Source organism: Doryrhamphus excisus, chromosome 22 (genome assembly GCF_030265055.1).
Source record: "Doryrhamphus excisus isolate RoL2022-K1 chromosome 22, RoL_Dexc_1.0, whole genome shotgun sequence".
Lineage (NCBI taxonomy): Eukaryota > Metazoa > Chordata > Actinopteri > Syngnathiformes > Syngnathidae > Doryrhamphus > Doryrhamphus excisus.
Window position 1 is genome coordinate 5,723,850 of NC_080487.1, and position 21,323 is coordinate 5,745,172.

General features: G+C 42.9%; 2 protein-coding genes across 5 annotated transcripts in view; one reads left to right on the forward strand and one right to left on the reverse strand.

Annotated features, from left to right (window-relative positions):
* Positions 1-14,961, reverse strand: part of myocd (myocardin) — a 118,139-nt gene extending 103,178 nt beyond the window's left edge. For 2 of the 4 annotated variants that reach the window (XM_058061385.1, XM_058061382.1), the window contains exons 1-2: positions 14,873-14,960; positions 13,910-14,067 (exon numbers count right to left, since the gene is read on the reverse strand). In XM_058061385.1, coding sequence (XP_057917368.1) covers positions 13,910-13,994 — 85 coding nt within the window. In that variant the 5' untranslated portion in view covers positions 13,995-14,067; positions 14,873-14,960. Of the gene's footprint in view, positions 1-13,909; positions 14,068-14,174; positions 14,304-14,872 lie in introns of all 4 variants that reach the window. The other 2 variants (XM_058061383.1, XM_058061384.1) reach the window with 2 other exon arrangements.
* A 361-nt stretch (positions 14,962-15,322) lies between these two features.
* Positions 15,323-21,323, forward strand: part of dnah9 (dynein, axonemal, heavy chain 9) — a 176,516-nt gene continuing 170,515 nt past the window's right edge. The window contains exons 1-5 of the mRNA XM_058060982.1: positions 15,323-15,825; positions 17,333-17,529; positions 18,454-18,612; positions 20,339-20,469; positions 20,586-20,797. Coding sequence (XP_057916965.1) covers positions 15,472-15,825; positions 17,333-17,529; positions 18,454-18,612; positions 20,339-20,469; positions 20,586-20,797 — 1,053 coding nt within the window. The 5' untranslated portion in view covers positions 15,323-15,471. The remainder of the gene's footprint in view (positions 15,826-17,332; positions 17,530-18,453; positions 18,613-20,338; positions 20,470-20,585; positions 20,798-21,323) is intronic.

Below are 21,323 nucleotides of genomic sequence, written 5' to 3' on the forward strand. Positions count from 1 at the left end.
ATGGACAGCAACAAGTGTTTATTGTTTATCCTGGTGTGGGCTGCTCGTTTGATAGACAGATCAGCTCCTGGGAACAGGGGCATTGAAGCAGAGTAGAAGGCATTAAGTTCTCTCCGAGACGCCCCGAGGCATGCTCATGTGATATAGCCTGTACAAGGAGGCCAATATTTTACACTCAGATTGGTATTTACCAGAAGCTTACATCCTTCACTTCAGATCAAGACGCAAAGTATGAAAACATTCTGAGGATGAGCAAATGAAGCAGCCCCTCGGCTCTCTTCAGGGGTTCAGTCATTGGTCATAAGGACTATAAAGAAGTGCCAAAAACAATCTGATGTTTAAGTTCGTGCATGTTGAGAAGTGACATCGGAGAACTTTGTGGATGAAGACCAAAGTGATGTAATCCATGAGACATGGCAATAAAATGCAGACAATCTTCATTTGTAAAACTTGAGAAGGAGATGGCAAACCGCTTGATTGATGGAATTGTTACTGAGTGCACTTAATAATCCTCTAAATTTGGACCTGTTCTTGCTATTGCTGCTCTGAGCAAGGAGTTCTGGCCTGCGACTTAGAGTATTACCTCAGCGGCTTTGAGCGAGCACGGTGTGTTTGAAGACCCAATGTCATCCAGACACTCGTAATAGCAACTCTCAGCCTGTTTGAACTCAGACCCGGCTCTTCTTTAAATAATAGCTAAACAAGCACATTTTAATACTTCATACTAATGTTGGTCAAAGCCTTGCTTTCACTCTTTCGCCTTGACTGGGGTGTCACGGTACATGGGGGTTTGAGGGGTGTCACGTCATGTGTGTCATCCATCTAATCGGACAAAGCGGCAGGCCCATGTGTCCCCACAAAACTCCTTGTGGGGTTGGGACATTATAAGATCTGATTGAACATATTCTTCTTATTCGGTCGAGTGGTTAGCGCGCAGACCTCACAGCTAGGAGAACAGGGTTCAATCCCACCCTCGGCCATCTCTGTGTGGAGTTTCCATGTTCTCCCCGTGCATGCGTGGGTTTTCTCCGGGTACTCCGGTTTCCTCCCACATTCCAAAAACATGCTAGGTTAATTGGCCACTCCAAATTGTCCATAGGTATGAATGTGAGTGTGAATGGTTGTTTGTCTATATGTGCCCTGTGATTGGCTGGCCACCAGTCCAGGGTGTACGCCACCTCTCGCCCGAAGGGATAGGCACCATCACCCACTGCGACCCTCGTGAGGATAAGCAGTAGAAAATGAATGTAGTATATGTACTTGTGTGTGTGAGACACACAGCCAGCTGTGAGACATAGTCCCTCCAGCGTGTCCTAGGTCTGCCCTGGGGCCTTTTCCCGGTTGGGCATGCCCGCAACACCTCACCAGGGAGGCGTCCGGGAGGCATCCGGACTAGATGCCCGAGCCACCTCAACTGACTCCTCTCGATGTGAAGGAAACGAAGTAACAGGAAACACGTCAAATTAAAAGCACTGAATGAAGGAAGGCCCACCATTCGCCAGTACCAGCCTGGACTTGGTTGTGGTTCAGAGAGAAGATTTTTCAGTGGCTAGTTGACGTGCGTGGTAAAAAGCAGCGTGCTAGCATGAATCAACTTGAAGTTGTGCACATTAGGGAGGGGAAAGAAAAAGGGTGAAAATGCAGTATGGTGCAGTGCTTGACAATAATGATGTACCGATGGCTCGGGGCAAGTTAAAATAAAATTCCGGGAAGGTAAAATCCAATCAGTGATATTCCCGTCGGGCAAGTGCACTTTGGAATGCCATACTGCGAATAGTTTTTTTAAAACGGTTCTTGTTGGGTGTTGGTAAAACACGGACTGCGTAGTTTCGGTGGTAATTTGCAAACCAATCCTTGCAAATGGATCAATCAGAATCGTTTATTTAGACCGCGGTCCGAAATCCACAGTCCGCGTTTTACCCACACCCGTTCTTGTTTGCGATCAACCAATCAGCGATCATTTGACTAGGAAAACATCTATCATGGCGTCCCTGCCAACATGGTCTAATTCTTCAACAACTTCTGAAGGAAAACAGCAAAAAGTGATGAACCAGTGCCTCCTAAACAAGTATTTTATTAGCGGCAGCAAATCAAATGATGGCACAGGTGGTTGACTGGGGGTAAAAGGAGAAAACGATACGTTTATGGGAACGCAGAATCCTCATCAGACTCTGATGAAAATGATTCATGATATGTTTTAGTTGTTATTCTTTATATTCCAGTTTGTGGCTCAACTTGAACTTCTATGGACTTTTTCGGATCTATTTTTCCAAGGTGGAATCTTGTCAATGTTCTGCATGCACAACTTAAGGTCATGTGATGTTTATTTTACTTTACTATGTCAGAGATTAAAGTTCTTAATTTGATCTGACTCAGGTTGCAATAGTAAAGAACGTTTACCCAATAACTTGTGTTGTCATTTATTATTTAATAAGCACAATTTTTATTCAATCATGAATGTACTTTTATTTATCGAGGCAAAGTGCCTAGAAGTGTCTTGACAATCCAGATTTCCTGCAACGTCATGATCTATGTTGATCTAAACAACCACAAGAAATGATAATCATTTAATCTGAGAATTTGAGAATCTCATGTGATGCCACAAAAATTAGATGATATCATTAGTTCAGGCAAGTAGTTCTCACCTTAAGGATTCCCCATGGGCAAGTCATTTTTGTTTTTAAATGTAGAGCCCTGTGGTGCATTCAAGGACCCTCGAACAAACAATATATACTGTAAATGCAATTATATCTGTAATTGTAAATTATTTTAATTATTATAAATTTATTTTTGGTTAGTCACTGATGTCCCAGTGGACAAGGGATTTACGGGTGTTTTCCTGCTCGATGACCAGCATACTTCATCTGGTCATCTAGTCGGGTAAATTCAAGCCCCTTTCCCACCAAATGGTCCACTTCAATTGATTTGTGATGGTACAGTTAAGACCAGTAAATTTGATCAGGCAAAATTCATGGACATATATGTTATTTTCATTTTGATCCCTATTCTTCTTTCAGGGTGTAATTGTTATGCAAAGTACATCTTCTGTGAGATTTAAAAGCAAGTTTGAGTTAACCATGTCATTATTTCCAATGTACAGAGGGTCATAGTAAAGTAAATACTTTCATATGGATCACATCTTCTGGGACACTTGTCGGGATATTTGACTACAATTATACAGAATGATGACTTCAGAAGAAAAGTTCAAATTCTGACCTCTGTAATGTCATTTGACCCTTTTTGAAAGCCAATAGCTTCTATTAACGTGCAATCCAATCATTTGTTGAAGGAAAGCTTCAGCCCCCATTCCAGCTCCTCACAGCAGATGTATGCATCACAAAAAGCACATTTACAAGTTTTGTCCAAGCATGAAATCTGATTTATGAATGCAGTAATCACTTTGTGAACATCCTGAATATTCGTGTCACTCTGTCATTTTCTGGAAAGGAATTCAAAGTTCACTTCGACAAGGATACGGTATTTATGCAAATGCCGTGTGACGTACACGATCGCGGCGTATTCCTGAGCTCCCGCGGGTGGAACTCGAGAGGCTGAGGAAGTTGTTTTTGAAAGAGCAAGCCATGTGTTACATGAATATTTCATGACACAAGTCATACACTGAGAATTCAAAGCGGACTTGCTTACGTCACGATGTGAGACTTCTATGAAACAATAAGCCTGACCGTGCCGTTTCCGATCGAATTTTAGGAATGTTCTCCATGTTTCCATCAATCTCCAAACTGTTTTCTACATGTTGGACACGTCTGGATGGAGTTTTATAACTTAGGAAGGACTCGGGTCACAACCTGTCTGAGGGCCGGTCAAGGGCGCATGTGTGACGTGCTTTGACGTGTCAAACAAACTCTACAGGAACGTTTCTCAGGTTGCAATGCAAACTCAGGTGTTATGTTGTGGGTCTTTGTGAGTCCGTAAATAATTAGTGCGGCCAAGGCACATTCAGATATTTGGTACACCCGCTACGGCGGTTAGCTGTACGGCATCACTGGTGGCCAGCCAATCAGAGGGCACATATAGACAAACAACCATTCACACTCACATTCATACCTATGGACAATTTGGAGTCGCTAATTAACCTAGCATGTTTTTGGAATGTGGGAGGAAATCGGAGTACCCGGAAAAAACCCACGCATGCACGGGGAGAACATGCAAACTCCACACAGAGATGACCGAGGGTGGAATTGAACTCAGGACTAGCTGAGAGGTCTGCGTGCTAACCACTAGACCGCCGTGCAGCCCATATATATATATATTATATATATATATATATATATATATATATATATATATATATATATATATATATATATATATATATATATATATATATATATATATATATATATATATATATATATATATATATATATATATATATATATATATATATATATATATATATTATATATATATATATATATATTTTTTTTTTGGGCGTCACGGTGGTCTAGTGGTTAGCGCGCAGACCTCACAGCTAGAAGACCAGGGTTCAATTCCACCCTCGGCCATCTCTGTGTGGAGTTTGCATGTTCTCCCCGTGCATGCGTGGGTTTTCTCCGGGTACTCCGGTTTCCTCCCACATTCCAAAAACATGCTAGGTTAATTGGCGACTCTAAATTGTCCATAGGTATGATTGTGAGTGTGAATGGTTGTTTGTCTATATGTGCCCTGTGATTGGCTGGCCACCAGTCCAGGGTGTACCCCGCCTCTCGCACAAAGACAGCTGGGATAGGCTCCAGCACCCCACTCGACCCTCGTTATGATAAGCGGTAGAAAATGAATGAATGAATGTGAGTGTGAATGGTTGTTTGCCCTGTGATTTGGCTGAAATACACTATATATTCTTTCTGAATTGCTTTGAATGGGCGAGGACGCACGTGAGCGGGCGCGTGCTTGTTGCTGCCACCTTTCTACATCGAGGTGCAGCCACGGTGGCTGGGAAGACATACACTCATACATCAGAACCCTTAGAATAAAAGACAGAGTTCAGTCAAATCCCAATCAAATATTTATAACTCATTTCCTCCCACAATTGATATGCAGCAAGACCAGAAGTCAGAACTGAAAAACCTTGAATCAAATTTGCCTTCAAAGTGCCGCCTTCAATACTGGGAAAAAAATCTAAACCCAAAAATCCAAAGCGTCCTTAATACATCAAATCAGTTTGGTGCTTACTGTGTCTCAGCCAACACAAACATTACACGGCTGCTTTTAAATCAAGGAGGACGTGTTGAGACAGCCAGCCAGGGTGCAGGAATACAGAGGGGGAAAGTAAATCATGGTTCCTTTCTCATCTGACTTGGAGTTTCAGGTCTGAAGAGAAACACCGCAAATCCCCAGATGTTTCAGCACGTTGCTGAAGTTATCGCTATTTTGCTCTTTTCTAATCCTTTGAACAGCAGCTACGTGAATTTTTATGTTATGGTGAAGGAGTCACCAGAAGTATATTGGACATGGACAGCCTGATTACCCTCATTTGAAATCCAAAGGTATAGAAGATGGAAGCTTGAGATGGGAGAGCATCCTCATCGTTCCCCTGAGGGAAAAAGAGGAAAAAAAGGGAATCCATGCCTTCCAAAAGAAATCACAACATCAAGATCTACCCATAGTTGTGTCGAGGAAAAGTGACCTGGCTCTAAGAAAAGGAGATGGGAAAGAACGACAAATGAGCTGGAGCAAAGTGCATGCATGAACGATGTGATTGTGACTGGGCTCCACATCAGGAGAACCAGATGGAATGGAGTTAGCTTGGACAGAGCAACAAGTACCAACTTCAATATGTGAATAAAATAGGAGCAAGCTGAACAGTGAATGAGCAACGCCGACATTGGCAAGAACGCGCATTATTTCGGCAGCTGGTGGAAGTGCAAAGCTACATCATGGCTTGTGAAGATGCCATCAACCCTCTGTCAATACACGGCACCTTCTCGGCCCAAAGAAGGCCGGGATCATGCTGAATCTGTTGCGGCTACCGGAAGCATTACACAAGATTGGAATCTGTTGTAGGCTCACACTGGCTCCTGTGTACACTCAAATAAACAACAATAAGAGTCTTGAACCAGTCATGATGTGCTATATATATAACTATATTGACACTTACTATGGTACACATTATGTCATTGGATGCTCATATCACCTTGTACTTTGGTATGTGACAAAAAAAAAAAACTTCAACTATATTAGGAAAGCAGGAAGTGAACAAATGTAACAGTTACTGATTGTAAAAGTACCAGATGGAGGGGTAGGATTTAATAAGCTTTGCTTCTTCCTACTCCTTTTGGATATGTGGAACTGTGAACTGATTATGGGATGCACTCAATTGTAATCTGATGCATGTTCAAATGAAATAAAACCATTACCATAAACCAATATGAAGTAATTAAATGCTATTTAAAAATAATAAACATGAAAAAAGATAGGATTTTGTATTTACTCATTGTATGAAGTCAAAAGGCATCAAAACACCCCCTGCCCACGCTGGCTGTGTAGACAAATACGGCCATGTATACAAGAACTTCCTGTACACATGGCGATATTCTGCAGCCGGAGCCCGGTGGAGTCAGTGTGAGTGGAATTTTGCGGTACCCCGGACTGGATCAGGACACAAACCCATGAAGGTTGTTACTGGTGCCGAGTGCGGCCCGATAACCATCAGACACCATTGGCGAGAGAAGAAGAAAAACCATTATTCAGCATCTCCTTCAACACCACAATTGGAATTTGCATGGGAACACCAAAATGGGACATTGAAGGGTGGAATATGGTGCTGAGGGCTTCCAACAGTGTTGGGGTGGGGGGGCACGGTAATAATCTGAGCTGCTTTGTCCTTCAGTGGAACAATGGAGCTTCAGTTTGTGCAGGGGCGTCAAACAGCAGATGGCTGCAGGGGTAATCCCTCATGATGAAAGTCCTTTGTCGGCCGATTCCAGTTTTTGTTTTAATCTCACTCCCACTTGAAGCTCTATGTATAACCTCCTGAAGATCCAACAGTACAAACGGAAGTTCTTCTCAGCATTTTCATCATTAGCATATTGACCAAGATGGCCAATGTTCTCCAACAGGATTGAGAGGGTTGCCAATGTTGAGGATGGATTGCAGAACTGAGAGGATTTTGTTCACCTATGTTGAAAACCGGCTTAAGGCCTGGTGGAAGCTCATGTGACAGGAGCTGATTTTTTGGGCTTATTGTCTCGTCTCGGATGAAAGAAGACATCACTCATGCATTGCATGTGCGGTTACGTTGCGCCACCTTTGGTGCAAAAGCACTCGGTGAAGGAAATGATCTATCACCGTGAGTAAACTGTAAACAGCCTAAAGACATGTGGCAATATAAAATGGAAAATTCAAATAAACACTGCCCCGTCTTTGGAGGCGCTGCTGGTACAATTGGCCAAACACCGGGCATTTGAGTAATCATTACTCGTCATAACTCAGCACACAGGAGATGTTAAATAAACAGTATACTTGGCTGAGGCATATACAACAAGGCACAAATTTACTTTAGTCGTATCGCTGGAATCTGTGAGGTGAAGGACACTCAGCAGCCACGCCAGAGTCAACATCTTTTAACGTCACTGCGTGTCTTTGTCTTTTCATCAACAATCAGATGCCCCCCCCCCGAAAAGACCATCGCTGTTCGTCTTGGTGGCCTCAGCTGAGATTTGTCAATGTTTTTTCGTGACATAACAAGGCACCCAAATTGTTTGAAACCTTCAAAACTCTACACTCTGATTTACATCTGTAACTCAAAAGAACTCAACAATACATATTCTATCTCCACCTTCGTCCAGGCCTGTTTCACAAGCTGGGTTTCAGATGAACTTGAGAGGGTTGAGGGAACTCAACAAGGGTTGCTGGGGTTGCTGGAGCCTATCCCAGCTGTCTTCGGGTGAGAGGTGGGGTACACCCTGGACTTGTCACCAGCCAATCACAGGGCACATATATGTAGACAAACAACCATTCACACTCACATTCATACCTATGGACAATTTGGAGTGGCCAATTAACCTAGCATTATTTGGAATGTGGGAGGAAATCGGAGTACCCGGAGAAAACCCACGCATGCACGAGGAGAACATGCAAACTCCACACAGAGATGGTGGAATCGAACTTGGGTCTCCTAGCTGTGTGGCCTGCACGCTAACCACTCAACCGCCGTGCAACCTGAACATTGAAATATTCAAGAAAAAAAATTGCTATTGGAAGCTGTAATATTCTTCATTTTCTACTGCTTATCGTCATGAGGGTCGCGGTGGTGCTGGAGCCTATCCCAGCTGTCTTCGAGCAAGAGGTCTGACCGGGGTTCAATTCCACCCTCGGCCATCTCACCGTCTCTGCCGTGTATGCGTGGGTTTTCTCCGGGTACTCCGGTTTCCTCCCACATTCCAAAAACATGCTAGGTTAATTAGCGACTCCAAATTGTCCATAGGTATAAATGTGAGTGTGAATGGTTGTTTGTCTATATGTGCCCTGTGATTGGCTGGCCACCAGTCCAGAGTGTACCCCGCCTCTCGCCCGAAGACAGGTGGGATAGGCTCCAGCACCCCCACGACCCTTGTGAGGGTGAAGTAGAAAATGAATGAATATTGATTTTTGGCCGTGCCCATACTTTCAGACCACCCTGTATTATGATTCTATGCAAATAAGATTGTTCTCAGTGCTCAGCAATACATGTAATACGCATGTCATCCAGCTAGTCCCCAGACAACTATTTCCAACCCAATATCCTGTTTCGGAGAGCCAAATCTTCCATCATGTTGCTTTTGGCCCCTCACCAAGTTGCGGAAGTATGAAAATTGCCCATCAAGTCATAGCATCCAACTCTTTAAAAGCCATCAGTGGTCCTTCAACAGAACAGAGACAGACCAGACTGGCAGAACATGACTTGTCCAACCACAAGCCCCCCAAAACGCTTTTACACCCGTTCCTCTGATGAGGAAAAACACGGGGTTCGTTCGGAGCCATGTGTAAGGCTGCGACCGCAGGGCTTGGCGATGCTTGCTGCTCGCGAAGCCCAAATAAAACTCCTTTCCCCTTACTTTTTCATACAGTCACAGAGCAGCACGTGATGGAGGGCCTGTTTGCTGCAAGTTGATGTACGTCACACCCCCATGCCAGCGACCAACGTTCGCTATCAGTGAACGTATGGCTTCATCCCAACACTGCATGACTGCAAACCATTGGTCGCTTCTCTGGGACCACTGTGCAAGTGCTCCTATATTTTGGGGGTTAAAAAAAATACTTTCAAACCCCCCTGGTGCTGGGAAACGTGTCTGCGCTGCGATCCTGGATGGGTGTGACTGCTGCCAGGCTCCTGTTCTGGGAAGCCAAAGCCTCAAATGTAAGCTGCGACTTCCAGGTGTTGACTTGAACGACAACAACGAGGAAGTTGAGGTTACATTTGTGGCATAACAATGATTTGGCCAAACAAAGGGCCCCGTAAGCCCCCGCCCCCCACCCCCCACCGACCGGTCTCTACAGCAGCTCAACATCCAGGGCCAGGAGGTTCCCAGAAGCAGCGGCCTAATGGTGGCCACCCCCCTGTGACTCCAGTGACCTCCGGTGCCGCAGCTCAGGCACCTGCCCAGGCTACCTAAGGTCCTGGCACCTACTGCTCTGCCTCCATGCAGCATTTGGTTCCTCCTCCTCACAGAACGTGCCACTGTTCATGTATACCGCAAAGCAGGCCAATGTAATTATGCAATATTACAGACCGAATACTGCAAGTATGTGTATCCTGGGAAATATTGGACATTGCAAATACACCAAGAACAGGAAGCATTACATGCATTGAGTGCAATTCAGGCCCCCAACACCAGTGCTTTACGGTGAGGTTCTGCATGACGATTGGCCGATTAGATGGATGTGTTGGAGATGGCTCTTGATGGAGATGGAACAACTGACGATTCGATTGGGAGGAATCTGATTCGATTATCAACGTCACCGTCTAATCGTACAAAAATGTCATGTAAAAAAAAACAAAAAACAATCTTCGGCTTGATCGATTAGTCGATTGTGGACAAAATGTGACAAATGAGATTCGACTAGTCCTGTTAGCATTCTTAGTTCTTTGGGGAAGTGGACTATTTGGTGTTCTTATCTGTAGAATAGGTTTCAGGCCAATAAAAAAACAAGGTGCTGCCCCCCAGCCACACTTTGGACATCCCTGATTGGACCCAGAAATAACTTGTTGCAGCTTGGTGTGTTCTCCACTTCCTGTGCAGGCTGCGATTGGAGCATTGCCACTTTTATGACAAGGAATTGCCCTTCCATGGGTTTTACGTGGCCTGACCCAACCTAATCCACCAAGTCAGGTATGATTGATGCGACTATTTTTGGCAAGGCGTAAAGCATCATTTAGGATTATTCCTGTAAGTCCGGGTTAGTCACCAGATTCCTCAAACACACTCATGCACATCATCAGCAGCTTCAGGTTGTCCTCAAGTCCTCTCCATGTCAGCACAGAGCTGGCGATCTCGTATAGCAATGCAGTATAAATACTTGCTTACTGTACCTCAGTCCTTTTCTTTTATTGTTAGGGTCGACTTACCTGACTATGTCTTCAAAAGAAAATGGATCCCTTTACATCTCCAGTGGCTATCCTTCCTACTTGTTGCATTTTATGTACACCAAATAAAAGACGCATCCTCCTAAAGCCGAGGTCATAACCGGTCTTTTCCCCAAAATGTTGCCATTGATGCATATTTAAGTTATATAAGTTCTTACTGAGATGCTGTATATTTCCATACATGGCAGTAAATTGATGTTCTGTATATATAACTGCTTTTTGATAGAACATATGTGTACCTCACAGGACTAGTTGGAAAAACACCAACATTCCTACAGTTTTCTTCATTAATGTTTGCAATTGATGAATATTTTCATCAAGTTCTTACTGGTGTGTATTTTCACAGTGGTCTTGGAAAGACCATGTAAAGCAGGGGTCTCAAACTCAATTTACTTGGGGGCCACTGGAGCTAGGGTCTGGGCGAGACTGGGCTGCATCAGGTTTTCAAAAAAAAACCAACAAAAAAAACGATTTATTAAAAACAGAAAAATGAATAAACTTTGCTTTGGTTTTGATTTTCTACAAGAAAACCTCTGATAAAACATTCCACTGAAAAGAAAATCAATCAATCAGTAATAAATCAATCAATCAGTAATAAATAAATAAATATAATAATAATAAAACGGCAAATAATAAAAACTTAAGAAACCACATATAGTTGCTGAGTAGACAAATTATTTTTTTCAGATTAAAATGAACAAAGCATTATTAGAGCCCTGTAGACATGACAAAACACGACTATAGTCACATTTATACTCTTTTTATTTACAACATATTGCGCAACTGCAGGGTCTTGAGACACATGCTAACTCGCAAACTAGAGAGCTAGCGACCTAAACGGTAGCCTTCAAGTTATTTCCTTTAAACTTAAATAGCCAAAAACTTACCACTTCCACACAGATAGGAAGGATAACTATTAAGAGTTATTTAACCTTTAACATGAACATTAATCAAACGTAATAATTTTTTCTGGGTACATGATACCATACAGCATCCATATCAAACTTGCGCGGGCCGCACTAACATTAAACTTTCATATCAAGGCGGGGGCTTCAAACTAGTGTCCTGCGGGACCGCGTGTTTGAGACCCCTGATGTAAAGGAATAGTATGGAAACAGTTTTGTTGTGTTTTCATGTCTGGTAAGGTCTCTTACATGCATTTGAAGAATTGATTTAGTTTGTTTATCTGGGGACATCTAACCGTTTTTAGTTTCTTTGATTATTCTTATTGTATTTTACAGTAGCAGTATTCATGTTGACACTGCCCGTTGAAATAAACATTTGTGTGATTTATATTCTTTGTAAATTCTCTGTAATTTAACAGGAAATTTGTTGTAGTGTAATTTTACAGTAGGAAGTTGTTAATTGAGAATGATGTAGGAACTGTAAAATAACATATATTACTGTAATGTTTATATTCTTTACAGCACAGTACTGTAATACTTTGACAGTAATAAACTGTTGTTGTTGATCACGGTGGCACACTGTAGAATAACAGTTTGAAACTGTACTGTAAATCAACAGGAAAATTTGTTACATATAAAAGTGCCGTAACAGCATATAAATACGATCGTACACGAATAAAGGCTGTGGGATGTTTGAATCCCTCCGCTCAACAGTAGTAAGTATAACATCTTTTCCACCAGCATGACCACAGCATGGCTGTTGGGGCTTGGTAGAACCAAGAACTGAAGTGCCATCACTCCAAGCAAGCAGATGCTCGCTCTGTTGAGCTGTAGCGTTTCCTCCAGACTTTCTTGGTTAGCCAGCTCTGCCAGGAATGAGCTGGCACGTTGCAACTTCTGACCTTGGAGAAATGTGGACCAGTGCAAAACAGATGCAAAACCTTTCACATTTTCTTCCTGTTGTCCAGCACTCAAAGGCTGGTTGCTGAAGTTACTTGTTTTAATAAATGAAAAGGGGCCACACAGTTGGCTGGGTTGATGAGTATTACTGAAGTTGCTGTGCCGTCTCACAGGAACAGGAGCTGGTGTTCATTGGCTGCACTGCAGCACCCTCTTGTGGTGACTGACGGCAGTTAAGCAGGGCTTCTGCATTATAGTGATTATGCCATCACCTGTCTTGCATGCATTACACATCAACACATCATAAAGAAAAATAAATGTAGTAAAATCTTCTTTGTCAGAAAATGACTGGAGTTAAAGTAATTTACGTATAGACAGCAAACGGTTTGTGTCTTTATTTATGTCGGCTTGAAGGAAATAAGAAGGAAGAAAAGAAGTTCAATCAAATATGTTTTTTACTGTCATTATCCGTGTAGTACAGGAACCTGGAAATATAGGATCCATATAGGGTCCATATAGGATCCATATGTATAGGATCCGATCCATATAGTGTCCATATAGGATCCATAAGGGGTTCATATAGGATCCATATAGGATCCATATGGGGTCCATATATGATCCATATAAGATCTGATCCATATCGGGTCCATATAGAATCCATATAGGACCAAATAGGATCAATATGGGATCCATATACGATCCGATCCATATAGGGTCCATATACGATCCATATGGGGTTCATATAGGATCCATATGGGGTCCATATAGGGTCCAAAAAGGATCCATACTAATACGGTGAGAGCCACATTTCTCAAAGGACTTGAATGACAAGTCATTACAGTCTTTATACATATATATGAAATATTTTCAGTTATGGCATGGAAAAGCTGTTTACCATTGTCTAAACAAACTCTTTAACATGATTAGAGCCCCTGATTAGAGCCCCGCAGACATGCATTAACACCCCTACAGTTACCTCTACACTCCTATTACCCAACATAGTAGCATTAATCAGATACAATATGCCACGTAAAACACTTTAGCCTGTAGGAGAGCAGAATGGGAGGTGGACAGGAGGTGAAGGGCCTTCAGCTCCAACATTGCCTTTATTATTATTATTATCATTATTATTATTATTAATGTGCCATAATTGAAAATTGCAATAAGTCTGTTATTCAGCCTGGTGCTTCTCTACTGACATCAAGTGGCCAATGTAGAATACTGCAGTCACAAGTGGAATGGTGGTCTTCCTGGTTCAACCTGTATGGTGGTAATGTTTCATCTGGCATATAATACTTATGATGTGCTTCAATATGCATATTTTTGGACTAATAATAGGCTGTAAAGTTTTAACCGTGATGCTTATTTTAGTTTGGTTGCCTTAGCTATTTGGGTGTTGCTATCCCACAAAGACTTGATATCACTCGCATTTTGTTGTTTTCTTCACACACATTGATAACATATGCTGTGCACAAAGAGGTTCCCTGGGGGGGGGGGGGGGGGGGGGGGGGGCACTAGCCTTTCTCATTTGCGAAGTCCCTCGTAGCCTCCATCGATGGCTCAGCAGTCGACACGCCTGCCTGTCCATGGAACCTCCAATGCATCCTTTCAGCTTGTGCTTATGCAGATGTGGAGCAGGGCTGGTTAAGATGGCGGCACGATGAGGTGCTTAGGAAGCTGGTGGAGGTGTTGGAGAAGACACATCAAGAAGTAAAGCACAAGAGGCCACCAGTGAGCTACTAAAAGACACTTCCTACACTAAGCAGGGAGAATCTGGAACTAACCCCATTTAGAGACTCGACTTCAAACTGCTAATGCCCAGTGGAAAATGGGAGCCATCTTGGAAAGCAGATCCATCTCCCAAGGGAAATCGGCATCCCCTTCAGATCGGATGCTAGACCTGATGCTGTGGTCTACAACATCGAACATCACTTGTCATGGTCTTAGCTCGCTTATTGGTACATGTAATGTAATGCTAGGGGCCACAACTTTAGTCCTAACTATTGAACTGTGAGGAAAGAAACTTTAATTCCACACAAAGTTGGTTTTCATCTACTGTCATTGATGAATTAATTTATCCTTGTCCCGGGACTAGTAGCCACGAGAAGTCGGGTTTTAATCCCACAAGATCTTTTGACACCACTAAAGATGATTTAAGGAGGAAGTTGTAAAAAAAAACAGCACAAATGGGGAAATAAATCGCCAAGAGTTAAGTTTTCAGACATTTTTCATTGGGTCACCCAAGGTGAGACATTCACTGACATGGGGATAACAAGGCCTTGATGCTGTTTGCCAGCGGGGTGGCAGCAGGGTGATTGGGAGGGAGGGGGAGGGGGGGTATTGTCTGTTGCTACCTGCTTGTCAAACCCTTTGAGGCTGGTTAGAGATTAAGAGCTATATCAACCAATTTTGACCTGACTTAACTTGCCAGAAGTCAACAATACTGAGAAAACCTGACCGGAAGTAATCATGGAAAACTTACCTACCATTTGCAGTTCATGCAGACACGGTTTAATTGACAGCTCCTCCACGAAACAGGCCGCTCTCGTCTGTTCCGTGCCGTAATGAAATGCGTCCGGGCGGAAACGCGACAAGGCTGAACTCATGTTCTGCACCCACTGAAGTTTTGTCTTCAAATATGGAAATCTTTTTTGCATAGCTACATGTGTTGCTTTCCAAAATATAATAAAGTAAAGTAAAGTATAATAGTAAAGTAAAGTATATTAAAGTGTCAAATTTGCACCCTTTCATTTTATGGTGCATCACTTTATTGAATGCATTTTTTGTTTTAATTTTGTAGGTAACTCATACAGATTGGTGTGTTTGAAGCCCTCAGCCTGGCAACCCACTCACGCTCATTACACCCTCCCACGGCACCGGCCTTAGTGCACTGGAAAGTGTGGCAACACCCCTTTCTCCTAACAAAGTTCAAACTGCAATCCCGAGGACAACAATGGCTGTCTCTGAGCAGGTGATGGACAAACAGAGTCATCTCCATGACAACAGCCTCATTAATGCAAACACTGCGTGTCTATAGGGACTTATGGGGACATTGTGACACAGCAAGCCCCTCAGGCGGACATGGACGAGTCCCACGCTGAAGACCGCCGACTGGATTATATCGAGGATTACGTGCTGAGGACTCTTCAAGTCAAACATGAACTCTGGAAAAAGTGTGTATCCTGCGAGGAGAACTTGCGGATCCTGCAGGACTTTCTGGACTCACCGGGACAGGGGAGCTTAGTGGTGTCTGTGACCGCCGCTGGACTCCTGCAGCCCGCCGCTGGATTCACCTTCCAGTCCACCAGAACCAAGGCGGTCTACTTTCTGAAGACAAGGAGCACGGCGCTCAGCCCTGGCGGAATGCGGGAAGACCTGGTCTCTGGGGACCTGTCCTACGCGCCGCTGGACCACTTATCTGCTCTGGTTGACGAGGTAAAGGGTTTTCATGAACTACTATTACTTGTAGTATAGAGTCGAGTAGAATACCAAATGTGGCCCGCAGGACACTAATTTGAAAGTTTAATGTTAGTGCGGCCCGCGCAAGTTTGATATGGATGCTGTATGGTATCATGTACCCAGAAAAAAATATTACGTTTGATTAATGTTCATGTTAAAGGTTAAATAATAATCTTAATAGGTATCCTCCCTATCCGTGTGGAAGTGGTAAGTTTTTGGCTATTTAAGTTCAAAGGAAATAACTTGAAGGCTACCGTTTAGGTCGCGAGCTCTCTAGTTTGCGAGTTAGCATGTGTCTCAAGACCCTGCAGTTGCGCAATATGTTGTAAATAAAAAGAGTATAAATGTGATTATAGTCGTGTTTTGTCATGTCTACAGGGCTCTAATAATGCTTTGTTCATTTTAATCTGAAAGAAATAATTTGTCTACCCACCAACTATATGTGGTTTCTTAAGTTTTTATTATTTGCCGTTTTATTATTATTATTATTATTATATTTCTTTATTTATTACTGATTGATTAATTTTTATTTATTCTTGATTTGTTTATTTATTTTTCATCTTATTTTGTGTAGAAAAATAAAAAGATAAAGACAGGATGGACCATCTTCCTGTTATGTCATGACTTCCTTTTTGACTTCCATAATGTTTCTCACCTTCAATTTTCTTTGGCTGCGTTTTTCAGTTGAGTATTGAATTCAAAAAATAACTCATGGCAAAACAGGAAGGTGGCGGTGGTTGATCTTGCTGCCACGTCTTGTCTTTGTTGACGGTCACGTCAAGAATCACGTCTTCAGTGAAGGCGAAAGTAACGTCAAATATTCCTTATCTGTTTCTTTCATGGTAATGGTAATGGTAATGGTAATGGTAAATCCTACCCCTCCATCTGGTACTTTTACAATCAGTAACTGTTACATTTGTTCACTTCCTGCTTTCCATAATATAGTTTAAGTTTTTTTTTTAAATAAGGCACCTCGTACCGAAATACGAGGTGATATGACCATACAATGACTTAATGGGTACCATAGTACCATAGTTAAACCCGGCAAATTAAAGCTGAAAGTCTGCACTTGAACTACATCTGAACTGTGTCATTTCAAATACATTGTGGTAGTGTACAGTACCAAAATTGGAAAAACTTTGTGTCCGTCCAAATATTTATGGACCTAACTCTAACAGTCAGACTTTCTTCTTAGGAACAATATTAAATTCATCATGCTGTAACTTAACACTCTAAAGGAAATATACATTACATGTACCAATAAGAGTTTAAAATAAAAAAAAACAGCAGCTATTTTAACATCTATGCCTAATGCTTGCTGCCAGAAGAGCAGTTCATTGGAAATGGTACCTTTGTCCACCAGGGGGAGCCAGAGGAGCCCATAGCACAGAGCCCAGAGGGAGGCTGACGTCATTGTAGTGCCCGATATAGTGCATTGTAGTGCGTAATTACCTTTGCTTTTACCTTTGCTCCCCTTATCCAGGTTGTGGCCCCTTTGCTTTGCAACAGCAGGAATCACACCGAATGGCCTCAGGTGGTGTCCCGGGATGTCAGACACCTCATCCACTCCCTCAAGAGCCATGTGTTTGTGGTGTCTGGCCAAGTGCAAGGCAAGACGCTTCTGTCACTTCCTTTCGGTTTGGAGGGAGCGGAAAAAGCTTCCTTGGAGACAAACAAAAGGTAATGTGGGATATTATCCTTCAATACCTGCACTTAGACACTGCTACTGGTCATTGAACATAACAGCTACCAGCACTGTGCCCCTGTCTGGGCATCATTCCTTTTACGGGAATAACCCTGTGGACAATTTTGTGGTTTTCTCCGGGGAATCCGGCTTCCTTCCCTATTCCAAAAACATGTTAGCTTCATTGATGACTCCAAATTATCCATAGGTATGAATGTGAGTGTGAATGGTTGTTTGTCTATATGTGCCCTGTGATTGGCTGGCGACCAGTCCAGGGTGTACCCCGCCTCTCGCCCGAAGACAGCTGGGATAGGCTCCAGCACCCTCCGTGACCCTCGCGAGGAAAAGTGGTAGAAAATGAATGAATGAATGAATGAACAACTTCTGTGATTGGCTGGCCACCAGTCCAGGGTGGACCCCGCTTCTCGCCCAAAGACAGCTGGGATAGGCTCCAGCACCCTCCGTGACCCTCGTGAGGAAAAGTGGTAGAAAATGAATGAATGAATGAACAACTTCTGTGATTGGCTGGCCACCAGTCCAGGGTGTACCCCGCCTCTCACCCGAAGACAACCTGGGATAGGCTCCAGCACACCTGCGACTCTCGTGAGGATTAGCAGTAGAAAATGAATGAATTAGTAAAGAACAATAAATGTTCATTGACCCCTTTCATTTCTTATTGATACCGTATATATTTCACATCATTTTCTTCCGTTTGAGGTTGCCCCAAAGACGCTAACAGGGTGTAGTGGGTACATTCTAGCCCAGTCCATCACCTTTAGAGCAGTGTTCTTCTGAGAGGTGTTTGGGGACGTTATTATGTTGGATTACTGCACTGCGCCAATATTCCCCCTACTGTTCTTTTTTGTGTCTGGGCATGCACACGGATACATTGGTACATTGAATGTGGGGACATTTCACAGGGGAGAACCAGTCGATACGAGCATCATCCACTCCTTGGAGTCAGCAGTGATTGAGTGGAGCCATCAGATCCATGCCGTAGTGAGACAAGACCCCACAGAGGCGTTACCTGAAGGCAAAACCCCTACACCGCACACAGAGCTTCTCTACTGGAAGACCAGGTCAGCCCATTTGTTACCCTGCACACCAAATATCCACTGGTAACTTGAACAAACACATTTGGCAGGATTTTATAACACGTTTTTTTTCCGATGTGTCATACACTCCTTATCAAAACTATAAGGACAGTTGAAAAATGGCAATAATTTACAGTTTTGGGTCTTAAGGAGCTTCTGCTAGTAATGGAACAAGAAGAAATGGCAGTGAAATAAAACTCCTTTGAGTAAACCATGCATTGCAAAGACTGCGTGCAAGTCAAGTGTGTCCAGTGTGTCCAGGTTAGTGGGAATGTTGATCCAGGTGCTAGAGATAGCTTCACAGAGGCCATCCACTGTCTGGAACTGATGTCCATTTCTGTAAACTTCCCTTGACATCCATCCCAAGATGTTGCCCATTGGATTTAGTTGAGTGGAACACACAGGAGGTCTACTAATGCTTCCAAAATACAGCAAAATACAGTATTCCATGTTACCAATGTGAATATGAATGAACCTGTTACTACATGGTTACAGTATGTATACTACCGCTCAAAAGTTTGGGATAACAAGGACATTTTTTTGGGCCAGTCTGAGATACGGCTTTTTTTTTGGCAATCCTGAAGTCGGCGCTTCACTACTGATACTGACACTGGTGATTGACGGCTGCCAGGACGATCTGTGAGGCATTACTCTCAGATATTTGTATTCTTGCATAGTTGTGCAGCGTTTTTCTGTCCTTGTTAGACCCAGTTTGTGCTGCTCTCTGAAGGGAGTAGTTAACAGAATGGTAAGAGATTTTAGTTTTAGTTTAGATTTTTAGATGGCTTTTCTAGTCATATTTTATCCTTATAAAATGATTAACTTGGATTAGCAGCCATACCAGAAGATTGACAGTTGTTGATAGTAGGTCTCTATGCAAAAATGTAGATCCTTCTTTGAAAATCATTTGATTCATTTTCATTGTTTGTGAAATGAATAAAAATGTTTGTGAAATAGAAAAAAATTGTTTGTGAAATGCATGAAAATGTTTTTCTTTGGAAAATTTGCAAGTGATCCCAAACTTTTGAGCGGTAGTATACCTTTAACATGAGAATACAACATTGTAACTACATGATTAGTTCAGAAAAGTGGAAAAAGTGATGTTCTGTTTGGGTGAAATTTGCCATCCATGCGTTTATACAATAATAATAATAATAATAATAATACATTTTATTTGTATAGCGCTTTTCAAAATACTCAAAGACACTTTACAGAAGAATGAAGTTGAATAAAGCAAGTAAACAGAATAGAAGATACAACATTCATTGGTTAATACACAGTTAAAAGATGAGTAAAAGCGGGGCGTGGCACAGCAGTCAGATATAAAAAGTTAGACATTAAAAACAGATTTAAAGAGGTGGGTTTTGAGTTGTTTTTTGAAGGTGGGAAGGTCAGGGCAAGCACGGAGTGAATGGGGCAAAGAGTTCCAGAGGGTGGGGGCAGCGATAGAGAAGGCTCAAGATGTTAGTCCACCATCTAAACATGTGCAACAAGTCTCCACAGTGTTTACTGTACATTCCTGTACATTACTGTACAGTTGACAGCTTGAATGGTTGTTTACTTACCAAATGAAGGCAACTGAACTAATGAGGTAATTCTAATGTTAATGGTTCAGCACACAATGGTTTCCTTTCTAAAGGCCTGTAGAAATATTTGTAATGGTCAATGATGAACATCAGACACATGCTCTCCATCTATTTTCTCCTTTAAGACGGGCTGACTTGGAGTGCATTTACTCCCAGTTAACATCACACAAAGGGAACAAAATGAAGACTCTGCTGGATGCCGTGGAGAGCAGCTATTCACCAGCTTTTCAAAACATCCTACAGGACGTCCTTGCAGGTAATTACACAGCACGACAATAGTGTGAAAGTTTAATAGCGACAGTGAGGCTGGTTTCTTCCTGGTTGGGAGTTTTAAAGACTGTAAAAAAATGACATCAATAATGTACGTGACAGCTTTGGAGGAAGCAAAGGACATCTGCACCTACTTGACGCCACTCCAGCCACTCTTGGACGATTTGGGGAATAAGGAGTTTTCTGAGGTCAAAGGTCAAATAGGGCCAATCATGCACACTGTGTGTCTCGTGTGGGCCAACTCCGGATACTACAACACCCCAGCACGAATCATTGTTCTTCTGCAAGAGATCTGCGATGTCTTCACTCAACAGGTCAGATGTGGTTTGCTTCCTGGCTCACGTTTCCACATGTGTGTGTACACGGGTACTCGGGTACCTTGGTTAGCGTCACTGATTGTGGATTTAACTAGTCTGGTTGACTTTCGGGCCGCACGGCGGTCGAATGGTTAGCACGCAGCTAGGAGACCAGGGTTCAATTCCACCCTCGGCCATCTCTGTGTGGAGTTTGCATGTTCTCCCCGTGCATGCGTGGGTTTTCTCCGGGTACTCCGGTTTCCTCCCACATTCCAAAAACATGCTAGGTTAATTGGCCACTCCAAATTGTCCATAGGTATGAATGTGAGTGTGAATGGTTGTTTGTCTATATGTGCCTTGTGATTGGCTGGCGACCAGTCCAGGGTGTACCCCGCCTCTCGCCCGAAGACAGCTGGGATAGGCTCCAGCACCCCCGCAACCCTCGTGAGGAAAAAGCGGTACAAAATGAATGAATGAATGAATGATTGACTTTCGGGTAGCACGGCGGTCTAGTGGTTAGCACACAGACCTCACAGCCAGGAGA